Source organism: Castanea sativa, chromosome 3 (assembly GCF_040712315.1).
Source record: "Castanea sativa cultivar Marrone di Chiusa Pesio chromosome 3, ASM4071231v1".
Classification (NCBI taxonomy): domain Eukaryota; kingdom Viridiplantae; phylum Streptophyta; class Magnoliopsida; order Fagales; family Fagaceae; genus Castanea; species Castanea sativa.
Genome location: NC_134015.1, coordinates 24,274,002 through 24,288,323, shown reverse-complemented (window position 1 = coordinate 24,288,323; position 14,322 = coordinate 24,274,002). Strand labels below are relative to the sequence as shown.

Sequence of the window (14,322 nt, the reverse complement as noted above, 5' to 3'; positions counted from 1 at the left end):
GCTTTGCCACTGAGTAGGGCTATAAATGAGTCAAACTTAGTCGAGTAGTGAATGTTCAAGATCAGATCGACAACAAAAGTAAAATGTTTAAGCTCAGTTTGAGCTCGAATCAAGCCTACAAAACAATGTTTAGGCTCAAGCTAAAATCAAGCCTACAAATAATGTTCAAGCTCAAGCTTGTCTTAACACCCAAAAGCTTCAACTCGGCTAGGTCCCTTAGTCAAAACAAGCTCGAGCCATATTAAGCTCAAACTCAATATCAAACTTTAATTAATTTTAAGATAACTAATTTTTATTGAACTATATTAGGATTTATTTAGTTGAGATTTGATTAATTTTTACAAATTCATATAAGTCCTTGTGGGCTCAATCTCGTTTTTGCCAAACTATACCTCAATAGGGTTCTTATAATTACGAGTATTTTAAAATTTCACAACAATTGACTAATATTTTCTTCTTAAATATTCTCTCCAAATATATATATATAGTTCAAATTTTGGAAATCTCCATTAGATATGTCAGGAAGTGTAAATTAACCTAAAAATCATTGGTTGAGAATCTTGTTTAATACAGGTAATTACATTTGCAAAATAATATTACATTTTAAGGCTTTTATTTATTTATTTATTTATTTTATGTATAATACAAGTACAGTTTAAGGCCTTAATAAGCAAAGTATACAAAAACGTTGGGGAGGGGGCTAAGTAGACTATTATTACTTTGGATGAGTAATTGTTGGCTTGGATGCCACTACCAGTTAGAGATACAAAGAGAAGACTGAATCACAAAAGTTGAAATTGCCAACAAAAATATCCTTAGGCAATTGGGAAGGGATTAAAGCCGGCTTGCACCATTTTTTCTAATGGCCAAAAGAGCGGCTTAGGAAGGTTATCCCACCCATACCAATCCCACCCATCACACCTGTGCGGCTCAAGATTTTGGGGGACTTGCTCTGGATTTGCCAAGACTGCACGCATGAAGATGGTGACGTAATGGGCTGGCTCTGGTTCCTTAAGGAAAAGGTGGTTTTTGACCGTTAATACCTCCATTTGCTTGATGTCCAATCCAGTTTCCTCCTTTAATTCTCTGCTAGCACATTCCTCAAAGCTTTCCCCTGAAAGTGAAACAAATATATTAAATAAAGAATATATTGATGTAATGGATGTTCAATTACACTACACTTGTTTGGATGGTACTAAAGAGGCAAATAAACAAATGCTGCTTTAATCGATAATAAAAATTTTAAAAAAAAAACTCAATTTTAACCGATGTATTTTAGCACTTATTAATATATCTTGTTTAATATTTTTAAATTTTTCTAAAAGTATAATCATTTTTACAAATTGATATGTTACAAAATATTATATGTTTTTTAAATAGATTTATTATCTTTATTGTCAAATCAGTTTGCAACAAAAAAAAAACACATTTTTCTTTAAAAACAATGAATTTTAAAAAATAAAAATAAATAAAAGTATCCATTGCAATATGAAAACATACTTTTCTCCCAATTTTAATAACACAATTTTCTTTAAAAGGCAAAGCCAAACACCTTTTTCTTTTTCATTTTACGTTTTCATTTAAAATTGCTCTTTTTCTCTACAATATCTAAGTTTGGGTTAGAAACATGTCTGACTAAAGCGGATTGTGCAACTTATGACCCTTATCTAAACTTTAACTTGATATATTACTTTCACGTATAAACAATAAAAATAAGTAATAAATAAATTTGAACATATTATTTTTCTTCTTTTTAATACGAATAAGTGAACAAAAAAATTAAAATATACTAAAAAATAAATTTTAAATAATACATAAAGTCTTAAGTTTTTAATCCAAAGTTTATTACTCTAATAATTTGATAAAAAAAACCAGATACCATTACCAAATTTGAATTTTAGGTGCACTTGTTGTAGTATACAAAATGTGAAATAAAGTTTTTTTTATTATTATTTTTTATACAAGATAGAATTCTACTCTAGCATAATCTAAGTGTATATATGTGTGAAGCTCCCTCCTGAAAACTTGAATCCCAGCTCTTGCCCCCCACACCCCACAAGCACTTATACTTGTAGAGTGACTATCGCACCAAGGGTGTGCGGTGGTAAATGTGAAATAAAGTTAATAAAATAATAGCGAAAATTTTATATTTTATCCGAAAATGCAAAATTATGGTTGTTACGGTCTTTTTTTAACCCAATTAATTTAAAGAATTAATATAAAAAAAAGTTTGAAAAGAGAATAATATCTCATATCTCATTGAAAATAATTAAGAGGAAAAATATATTACACAATTTTTTTATAAAAATAACTTTGTTAGATTTAATTTATTTAATACTTTTCTAACAATTTTTATGTATTATAGATGACTAAAACATTTAATATAAAATTGAAAACAAATAAAATAAATGAGTAATTGAATATTCTTGCTTTTTTCTTTTTAAATAAATTATTGTTTCTTTTGCAAGCAAAGTTAGATTTTAAAAAAAAAGGATACATGGACATATTTTGATCATCCTAAAAAATCGGCTATCTTGACACAACCTACCATTTTAGCAAGTCAGGTGAGTTTGACCCATTTTTCATAGGTCCAAAAATCCTCAGCTTCATCCATATACATTTTTATTCTTCAAATTTGCCAGAGTAAGGAGTCCAAATCTTCTTCTTCTTTTTCTCTTTTTCTTTATTTTTTGGTGGAAGAAACATGGTTTTTAAAACTCTTCAAGTATGTAACTATTCTCTCAAGTATGTGTAGTTTCCTTTCTCACATTAAATTATTACATAAAGGAATCTCTTAAGGGTGAAGCCAAGATACATCAACCATATAGCTTGTTGGCAATAATTGTTAAAACAAAGGTTTTTTATTTTATTTTTTTACATATACATTATATAAATTCTACTCTAGCCTAATTTAAATGTATATGTGTGTGAAGTTTCCTCCTAGAGACTTGAAACTTGGTCATTGCCCTCCACACCCCACAAGCATTTATACTTGTAGAGTGATCATCCCAATAAGGATGTATGATGATAATAAAAATGTTATTACAATGGATATATATATATATATATATATATATATATATATATATATATAGATAGATAGATAGATATATATATATATATATATATATATATATATATTTCTTGTAATAGATATGATTTATGATGGTGTTATGATAATTATTATTATTCTTATTTTTTGATAAGTCAATAATTGAACTATAAAATTTTTGCCATTACATTACATGAATACTCTTTTTTTTTCTTTTTCTCTTTTGATAGGTACATGAATACTCTTTATCATTAAATTATGAGTCATAAAATTTTAATATATGCAAAATTTAAATGCAACTACTTTATTCAATCATAAGTTGGGTTAAGTCACAAGTGGAACCCTGGCAGGAGAGAGATGTTTAATGGGTTCCATGACAAGGAAGGTTAATCTTCCAAGATGCATTGTGGGCATTATAACAAAAGAGTATCCTGTCAACTTTTTTTTTTTTGAGAAGAAGATCCCCCAGCAACTTGAAAAAAAAAAATAATAGTAGGAAAATTTATATAGTTTAATAAACAAAAAAATTAAACAAAAAATTAAATAAATAAAAAAGAAGAGAGAGAGACCAAACTCAAGATGGCCGCCTGGAAGAGAAAAAGTGGAGTGACCAACAGAGGAGCAGCGGCACCCAAGGAGGACCTTTTTCCCCCTCAACAAGAAAACCACCACTGCTACTTCCACTGCACCATTGTTATTCTCCATTTTTTAAAATGTTTTGAACAACACAACACAACACTCTGCACTCCATTTACAATTGGAATGAGTATTATATATACATTATGAACCACTACATGACAAAAAAAAAAAAAAAGCTTGTTCAATAATATATTCAATATATTACAGCACAGTCCACACTCCTACCATATAAGCTACCCTACTACTTGTGGGTTCCAATTAGCTCAATTGGTAAAATTTATGATGGTTGTATAAGAGATTTGGGATTCAATTCCTGCCTACATAAAAAACTGATTGATGTCTTAATCTGATGATAAAGAGCTGTCATCAGGAGCGTACGTCATAGGTTGAAACTCTAAAAAAAAAAATTAAAAAATTAAAAAAAAAGCTACACTACTATTTTGTATTTTCTTGTTATTTCAACTACTATGAGTCCCAGGATGATGCCAATCCCAATCCCGTTCATAATAAAACATTTCGGAATTTCTCTCAACTCTCAACTAAAAAAAAAACCTATAATACATTCATGTACACGTCCTGATGTTTGAAACATTAAACCACGAAATCCCTTTTTTACCCTTAGCCGTGTAATAGGTTATAAAAATGAATAAAAATATAATTCCTAATAACCCAAGCAAAACAGCCGACCAGCCCCTTGTGAATTAAAAAACTATACTTTCATTCTCATCTCATAACCATTTTAGTTCTTCTTCAATTTTTTGTCCCCCAGTATTCTCACTCTTGATTCTGTAATCTGTTTTTAATTAGGGTCATATTAAAGGATGCCACAATAGTTAATAATCTATTTCAAAGAATTTTTGACATCGTGAGAAATAAAAAAAATTATTAAATTATTTTAATATTTTTTTTTCATAAAAACTTTTTTAAATTAAATTATTAATTTTAACCCTAAAATCCTTAACATTTTCCTTTTAATCTCACTTCTAAACCCTTGGTCAACGGGCGTCACATCATAATGATATGAAAAGACATTCTAGAATATTATACAATTTCTACCTTTTTTGTCAAAAAAGAATATTATACAATTTAGTTTTATTTTTTAAGAATCTAATATTATTTTAGTGTTTTTTTATATGTATATTCCTGTGATTTTTTTTTTTTTGGAGTTGAAACTAGTATATTATTGTAAAATGTGATCCCTTTTTTTTAATGTTTATTAAGATATTAATTAAAAACTTAACAATATTAATGATATAATTGTTGGAACTTTTGGACAAGTTTACTACAAACCAATAACTAGACCATCCACTAAAAAAAATTAATACGAGCATATATTTTGAAATTTTAAATTAATAAATTGAAAAAATGTATATAATATAAAAGATTATAATATTTTAATATAAGATTTCAAATCATTTCATCAACATGACATGTTTGCTCATGGTAATTGTGGCCAATTAAGAAGTCTCATATGTACTAGTACTAGCTAGTGCATTTGAGACTTTTTAATTAGCTAGTTGTAAATATGAACGAGTCACATATACCTAGTCCATTTTCCTCAAGCATACCCATTATATTATATTATATCAAAATATTTAACAAGTAGATTACATATTTTTTATGTTCTTAATACACATGTCAAATTTCGTGCCAATTAGATATTATTTACTATATGATCCATAAAATTAATTTTTATGCATAATTTTAGATTACAAAAATTTAAAATTTAAACATTTAATTAATTACATATTTATTGATCTTTAATCTTTTGAAAATTTTACAAATATTAGGAATATAAGAAGAATATATAATCCAATGGTAAATTTGTTAAAAGTTACATAAAATAAAATATATTGAGTGAATTTGTAACCAAAGTTTTTCCTAATTTATTTCAGTTTATAGGTAATAAAATACTAAGTGTCTTTTTGCCTCTAGATTATTCAACAAGGTTTTAGATTTTAACTTTTATATACAGTATTTTAAAACCTTATTTTTTCTTACTTTTTCAAAATATAAATATACTTTAGTATATTTTAGTAAAAAAACAATTTGCAAAAAGTTAGATAAGTTGATACTATACACCTTTAAAGTCTGACTCATAAAAAGTATATATATATTTTTTTTTTTCAAAATAGTAGTTAAGGAAGTTTGATTAAAATATAATGTCATCCCAATTTTTACCTCGTTTAAAAGAAATAACTCCAAACCATGCAATAACCTGAAAATGTTAATTTTTTCTCCAATTTTTTTTCTCCTTTTTTCATCCCCTTAGAGTCTCCTCATCCAAACAAACAAGACCTTGGAAGTTGGAAGGTACCAACTGGAGTTGTGTTGTTTGGGCATTCGCGCATTGCAATTTGCTAGTGCTGGTCTCATAATTCCATTTTCCTTTTTTGACTATTTTCAGCCCCTACTTAATTAATTAATTAATTTTTTAAATGTCCTGCTTGGGCTGCTCTTGCAGAAGTTGCACCGGCCCTCCAGTGTTGACTGAGAGAAGTCCACTCATTACCAAAGAAATTGTGAAGTCCACTCTGGTGGCACCTCCGCTACCTAATTCAACTTTCCCCGTTAATTAATATATATTATATATTTAATTCAAATAATACGGTGGCATGATTGATTTAGACCCGTCTGACTCTGTAATTATTTGTTTCAACTTTCAAACATTGCAACGCCGCTCGCGCCGTTCCTATGGGACCCATCACACACATTCTCATAAATATAAAGCAGTAGTTTCTCAAATAAATAAATAAATAAATATATAAATATATATATATAATAGAAAATACTAACAAATTTTTTTAGAGTATTAATTAATAATCCTAACAAAAAAGAGTTTTTGAAGGGGAATAAAAATGAATGTGATGGGTTTATTTGAATGGATGTGACGGTATGAGGATGACAAGTTTATAGTTGACGGATCCAAGGAGTACGGACCCATAGTGGACGGACATAAGCAACACATAGCAGTCATCTTTCCAGATTTGGCTCCACAGGATTCCTAAATGAAATTGACTTACGTCTCACGTTAAGTCTGATTTGACTTTGCTTGATCTTCACGCAAACGTGTATAAAGAGAGTTCTTGCACCACACGCTTAACCCTAATCAAAAGACTCCTATAAGGAAAAGAACTCTAGGAGATATGCAAAATCAAAGAGGTTCTATCCTAAAAGGAAATGACTTTGTGGCCAAGGCATGAATGTTAATCCTACACTATTATAAGTATCCCAAAATAAGTGGACGAGCAAAAGTGATGGTAATAAAGAAGAGAAACAGACGGCACGAAAAGAACTTACGACTACGGATTCGATTGTTGTATTGACTAGCAGCGTTGGAAGGTTCAAGACCGTCGTAGTACCAGTGTAAAGTATCCAACGTAACCAACTTAACCCACATTCTCTCCGACAACTTGGTAGTCTAGAAGATTCTCTCCAAAAAACCAAATTGATCGGTAGTAATTGGTGGATGGTCCCGAGCTACAAAAAGACAACGGTCAGGATATTTACAAAAAAACTAACCAACGCTTCTAACAAACGGACGCATACCGGACGGAGGCATTATACCCCAAGTCTTGTCCTTAGGCATATATTCCTGGTCGTCAAGGTGGCACATCCAATTGTTACCTTGAAGAAAAAAATAACGACCCTTCTAGTTCCGATTGGAGTCCGGGGTCTCACATACCAACCGGAGCACTGGGCTTCTCGGCAAAAACTGTACATACCCCTTGATTGGGTAATCTCTGAAGGACAGTAACAATGAAAGAACTCTTCCATTGTTAACCGTCTTGTATCGTTGGACATCACACCATATAAGACCTCAACGCTTAGAAAAACCCTCCAGGCATTTGGTGAAATTTGGGTGAAGGCCAAACCAAGGTACTGAAGGAGACGACGATGCAAAGCACTTAAGGGGAATCGTAGGCCCGCTTTGAGCATCTACTCATATACACCAACATCTTCAAAACCCTTGTAATAACACTTCTCGAACTTGAAGGGCAGACGGATGGGAATGTTATTAGATATCTGATACTTCTGCCTAAGTGTATTGAAGTGTGGTTGTTTGATGGAGGAAATGAAGTCGTTCACTGTCCACAAAGGTAGTAGGACAAATTCCTTGAAACCGTCAGGACCTATGACAGATTGGATTGGAGGATCTATACCGTCTAAATCATCGTTCGAGTCATACTATGACCTGTCCTCATCCTGCCCTTCATCTTTCACGTTGGAAGGAGAGCTGGCGAACAGTTCCCTCTCCTCGCTGGAGGTGTCCTAGTCTGCCTGACCCGACGGAAACACCTCTTTGTGGCCCGCTCCCTCATGGACAAAAGACTGACCACTTGACGCCTCACTAGACATCTGCCACCTACAGATGACAAGTAAAGGAAACCTAAGACTCTAGATCTATACCAATGATGGACTAGCATGCGAAATAAAGGACAGAAGTTAATGTGCAAAGAAGGTACTTACAGCTAGACGGTACGAAGGAAGCGACGGACGAACTGAAAGGACGATAAGAAGCAACTTCTTGAGGCGACGAATCACACAAAGTGGACGGTTGCGCTCTGATTAGCCAAATTTTTTTCCAAAATGTAAAAATGAAAGGGATGGACAGTATATATAGAAGGAACGGCACGGAAGACGAAGGGATGCCTCGATTCCAACAAACCATCAATCAAGTTCCGCCATGTGTCCCTAATGCATTTATAACTCTGCTCCAGCCTGTCAATCAAGACACACCTATCAAGGAACAAAACTAACTGTCATTCCATGAGCTCATAGAAGATAGGTGACGGATTCATGAAATGAGGGGGCAACTGAAAGGGAATAAAAATGAATGTGACGGGTCTATTTGAATGAATGTGACGGTATGAGGATGATAGGTTTATAGTTGGCGGATTCAAGGAACACGGACCCATAGTGGACGGATGCAAGCGACACGTAGCAATCATCTTTCCAAAGTTGGCTCCAAAGGATTCCTAAATGAAATTGACTTGCGTCTCACGTTAAGTCTGATGTGACTTTGCTTGATCTCTACACAAACGTGTATAAAAAAAGTTCTAGCGCCACACGCTTAACCCTAATCAAAAGACTCCTATAAGGAAAAGAACTCTAGGAGATATGCAAAATCGAAGAGGTTCTATCCTAGAAGGAAAGGACTTCGTGGCCAAGGCATGAATGTTAACCCTACACTACTATAAGTACCCAAAAACCCTCACAAATCAAGGTACACATTATTCACTCAACTCTGGCATTATAGGATTGCGAAAAAGTTCTAACTTGACTTTCGGAGGGTTTTTGGCCGGCACTACACTAGTGCTCTCTATTGGGTCTTTTCTTTTTGTTGTGCAAGTGTTGTTTTAGCCTTGTGAGTAACGTGTGGCTTACTGGTGATTTTTCGGCATCATCAGTTTTTATAGAAAAAAAAATTAATATTTTGACAATTTTTTTCATTTCCCATAAAAGTTGTGTCAAAACTTTTTTAAAAATGATTGTTAATTAATGCCCTATATATATATAGAGAGAGAGAGAGAGAGAGAGAGCGAGAAAGAGAGAGAGAGAGAGAGAGAGAGAGAGAGAGAGTAGTAAAAAAATGATGGCAAAAATGGAAAACTGACCCTCTAACTTTTAGCTTTTGTCATTTTAGTCCTCCAACTTACAATTTTGTCATTTCAGTCTTCTAAATTTCAATTTTTGTCAATGTAGTATTCTGTTAGGTTTCAGTTACTGCTAATGTTAAGTTTGACTTTTAAAAAAAAAAAAAATTGTAATTAAAAGAAAATTTAAAAAAAAAGCTTGAAAAAAAAAACATGGAACTTAAAATGAGTTCAATCATGGAACAGAACAGAAGAAATACAAATGCGAAACAGAAAGAGAAAATCAAACCCAACGTTATCCTAAATCACATTATCCTTTTCTCTTCTATATCAGCGATCGAGTTCAACCAACTCTTGCCTTGCCTTACACTGTCAGTAGTACTCTTTCAGCAACTCCAACACCCTTGTCGGCGTCAGTTTCAGCCGCGATTGACTCTATCCAGCAATCACTCTCTGAGCTCTGCCCCAACGAGGACCACCAACCTCGGTTCTACTTCGACAACCCTCGGCGTTTCTGCTCCTTCACAAGTCGTCTCCAGTTCATTCTCCAACAGTTCCTCCGCTCGTCCCCTTCACCTGAGTCTCTTGCCACCGCTGCACTCACTGCACTTAAAGGAATCGTTGCCGATCTCTCTGTAGCCGTTGATACGGCTTCGCTTTACTCCAAGCGCAGCAAGATCTTCCTCCTCGTCAATTGCCAATCGCTCTGCGATTCTCTCCAAGAGCGCACTTCAGCCATAGCTAATTGGCTTGCTTTGCTCGACTCCAACCTCCCCAATCTCCACAAAAAGATCACCGATCTCTCCCGAGATATGAAACAAACTCAATTCACTGTAATTTTCTCTCTCTTTCTCTCGTTCGCTCTAAATTTTTTTGCCATGGCTGTTGATTTTGATTTTGGTAGGTAACAGAGAATGAGGAGAGAGTGCATTGTACACTACAGAAAGAGGGGCAAGGAAGACGAACAAGCAAAGTAGTATTAAGCGCCATAATCATGGACTTAGCGCAAGCTCTAGGGATTGAATCCGATAACTATTCCGAGTTATCGAAGCAAGTCAAGCTCTTCAAAGACAACCTAACGCATTCCAATTCGATATCTGAGAGGAAGATTTTGGTGTCTCTGGAGAGACCAAAATGTTCTGTTAGTATTCTATCTTCTTTTTCTTTTTTTCTTTTTTTCCAAGCTTTTTTTTTTTAAATTTTCTTTTAATTACAAATATATATATATATATTTTTTAAATGTCAAACTTAACGGTAGCAGTAACTGAAACCTAACAGAATATTATATTGACAAAAATTGAAACTTAGAGGACTAAAATGACAAAAGTTAAAAGTTAGAGGGTCAGTTTTGCATTTTTGCCAAAAATAATTATACGAAAGGGTGTAATTGTATCAAACAAAAAAAGGAAAGGGTGTGATCACAGGTATTATATACCATATTCATGGCAATAATAGTTTATAGTTATTGGTTATTAATAACCCATAAAAGCCTAATAACTATATTATCCATTATTTCTTATAGTTGCTCAACGGCTATTTTACTCATAAATTCCCAATGACTACAAAAAAAATAATAATAAAGTGTTTGAAACACACACTTATACCAGCAATCTACCACATATTACAAACACAAAATAGGAAAAGCAAGCAATTAAAGAAAGCATGCATGAATATGTTTTGCTATTTATGTTGATGTTTTATGTTTTTGTTTTAGATTAGTTTAGTTTTTTAGGGTTTCTAACATGCTTGTTTGATCTCACATGTTATATCTTTGTTTGATTAAATCTCTAAAAATGTAGTTTTTTCGAATCTATATTAAAAGCTGTGTACGAATACTTGAGTACACATATGCATATTTCATATTTGCGTACACATACTTGAGTATGCGCACGCATCATGAATTCAGGTTAGGGTAAAGTCTTGTTTTTCTTAACTTTGATCATTTTCCATAAGTTATTTGATTCTGTTTGACTTTGTTTTAGGTTAATTATATAGGTTTAATTGTTTTCCATGTTTTTTTGAATCTTTTGCCATGTTTAGGGTTTGTTTGGGATCCGCTTATTTTACTAAAACTGAAAACTTTTTGCTGAATGTACTGTAAATAAAGGTAAATGTTAGTTGAAATTGTATAGTGATATTCATAAATAGTATCAAAAAGTGCAGTAAGATACATGAATAGTAGCAAAAAGTGTAGTAAGACCCATGTTTTAATTGTTATCTTCTTCCTTTTTAGTATAATATGTTTGACTTGTGTTTTATTTGTTTCCTTTTATATTTTGGTGTAATATTTAATTATTGGTGCCTTATTATTTTCCATGTTGTTTGAGTATTTTTTGTCATGTTTAGTTTATTTGATTTTCTTTCTTTGTGTGTTTTATTTAATTGTTAACTTGCCATAATTATTTGTGTTTGATTTGTTTCCTTTTATATTATGTTTCTAGCATGTTATGTGTGTTATATCCTTATGTGCATGATGTATGTTTAGGATAAGGATTAGAGTTCTCTCAATAAACTCTTCAATTAAATACGGCCTAGCAACACATAATAGAGGTCGACCAACAAGCTGGGCAGTTTTGTATGCCTAACACCTTACCGAGTCGTACCCAAACTCAAGACCAATAATTTGGTACGTGGACCCATGTGTGTAAGTGATTTGCCCAAAAGACCCAATATGGTTCTTAGACCTAATCTAGGTGGCAACTCCATCATGTTCGCAGATTTCTTGAGGACCTTAGGTTTTGCAATACTACAATCTGCTCCAGGTTAACCTTAATCCCTCGGTAAGTAACCAAATAACCAAGAAACTTTCCGAGCTGACTCCAAAGGCACATTTAAAGCCATTCAACTTCAGTCGGTGCTTCCGCAGAGTCTCGAAGGTTTCAACGAGGTTGGAAAGGTGATCCTCTACGACCTTACTCTTCACCATCATATCATCTATATAAGCCTCCATAGTCCTTCCCAATTGCTTTTTAAACACTTTGGTAATAATTCTTTGATATGTGGACCCTACATTTTTTAACCCGAATGGCAGGACTTTGTAATGGAAATTACCTGTAGGGGTAATAAATGAGGTTTTCTCTTAATCCTTGGGAGCCAAGACTATCTGATGGTATCTTTGAAAAGTATCAAGAAAACTAATTCTAGGGTGTCCAAAAGTCGCATCAACAAGTTGATCTATCTTAGGTACTGGGAAAGAGTCTTTTGGGCATACTTTGTTTAGATCTATGAAATCTACACATACTCGTCACTTTCTATTCTTCTTTTTCACTACTACGTTGGCTAGCCATTCGGGATAGTAGATCTTTTTTATTGCCCCAACTTCTTTAAGCCTATCCACTTCTTCTTTCATTGCTCTAGCATGGAAATTAGAGGACCTATAGGGTCTCTGTTTCTTTGAAGGGGCATCAAGGGTCGACATTAAGTTGATGACCGATGAACTCTGGATCTACTCCCAGCGCCTCATACGGGCTCTATGCGAACACGTCCAAATTGTTTATTAAAAGCAATATTAGTTCCACTTTCTTTGAGATCAAGAGTCTCTCTCCTACTTGGAAGTACTTGTCTCCAAGGTTGACGAGTATCTTTTTCAATCGTTCACATATGTCCTTGGGTGGAGACTGTAACTACTATAACGAATTCGCTAATTCTACCTCGTCCTTTTGTTTCTTCCCCACGACGACTATCTGGCACATCCATGTCATACTTTGATCTCTGCGGATCTTGGCAATGCCTTGCTCAGTTGGGAATTTTACTTTTTGATGCAAAGATGAGGGTACTGCACACATAGAATGAATCTAAGGGCGTCCGAGAATTACTGTATAAGGGGAATAAGAATGTAACACTATAAAGTCAATTAGCTCTTTCCTTCCTCCAACCTCTACGGGCAATGTCACTTGTCTCGCTGGTGTGACTACGGTTCCATCAAAGGCTACCAAGGGACTGGCATACTTGATTTAGTCATCAGAGGTAAGGCCTAATCCTTCATATAGATCAGGATACATTATTCCCACCCCGCTTCCCTAATCTATCATAACTCTTCTAACATTAAAGCTAGTGTCACCACTGGTGCATCTTCAAGGGGCTGAATAGTACCTTCCAGTGTTGGAAAAATACAGGAAAATACTTATTTGTATCTCATGCAAACATGCGTAGCGGAAAAAATTAATGGATCTACTTCATTCGCAATTGATAACATGTACTATATAAGTTTCAAAATTAGAGAACAAGAAAGCGTACCTTGGTGCGGTGAAATTCAAAACCGAAGATCAGAAGCACTTGGGAATACTTTTAATCTTCACTCCAATTCCACTTAATGCCTAAGATGTGTGGTCTCTCAATCAGTTTTCATCAAAGAGAGAATAGGAGAGTGTCCAACACTCATATACAAACCATTTCATTCCTTGTATGAAAACACTTATGAAAAAGTCTCATGAAAACCTTCTTGGAAATTCTGTATGTTTCTCTCCTTATATATAACTGATTATCTAATTGGACTAGCCTTTTGGGCCATTCCAATTGGGCTCTTGTGTGTGGCTCGGAGTGGGACCAAAAGGGACCAATAAGACACTAGCTCCAATGGGCCTTGGGCTTTTCTGTCAACTTTTGACAAGTTCAAAGTTACCATTAACTATATTTAATACCACTATATAAATATAGTTGCACTCTAGGCCTTATCTACAAATTATATCCCAAGACTTTATTGTACATGCAACTCTTTCATAAAATATTCGTAGTAATACAAAGTCATGAATATAAACTGCTACTTTAAAAATTACTACATCTTAATCCTTGAGTACCCGGTTTAATCCTTTATGTTATTCATTATATATTTATGAAATCCAATTCCATAAATATATACTTTAGTAACTCCTTACTAAAGTGGTTGGACTCAACTCTTTGAATAACCAAACCCATTAAACTTATTTCAAGGGAATATTTTATATCTCCGTTAAGAGACTATGAATTTCATCTTGAGAATACATGTTTCATCAACACTAAATGAGGCTGCCTAGCATACTGAGGTTTTGACCGTAA

The 14,322-nt window shown here is 33.4% G+C and overlaps 1 protein-coding gene across 1 annotated transcript; it reads right to left on the bottom strand.

Annotated features, from left to right (window-relative positions):
- Positions 1-696: 696 nt before the first annotated feature.
- On the bottom strand, positions 697-3,774 carry LOC142626853 (geranyl diphosphate phosphohydrolase-like). Its single transcript, XM_075800560.1, has 2 exons — positions 3,622-3,774; positions 697-1,114 (listed from the first exon to the last, which is right to left on the bottom strand). Exons 1-2 carry the CDS (start codon positions 3,755-3,757, stop codon positions 816-818), a joined length of 435 nt encoding a protein of 144 aa, XP_075656675.1. The 5' UTR covers positions 3,758-3,774; the 3' UTR covers positions 697-815.
- Positions 3,775-14,322: the final 10,548 nt, after the last annotated feature.

Coding starts and splice junctions, on each gene's coding strand:
- LOC142626853 (XM_075800560.1), bottom strand. CDS start 3,757: ATGGAGAATAACAATGGTGCAGTGGAAGTAGCAGTGGTGGTTTTCTTG. Junction 1,115..3,621: donor AGGCGGCCATCTTGAGTTTG/GTCTCTCTCTCT, acceptor TTTCACTTTCAG/GGGAAAGCTTTGAGGAATGT.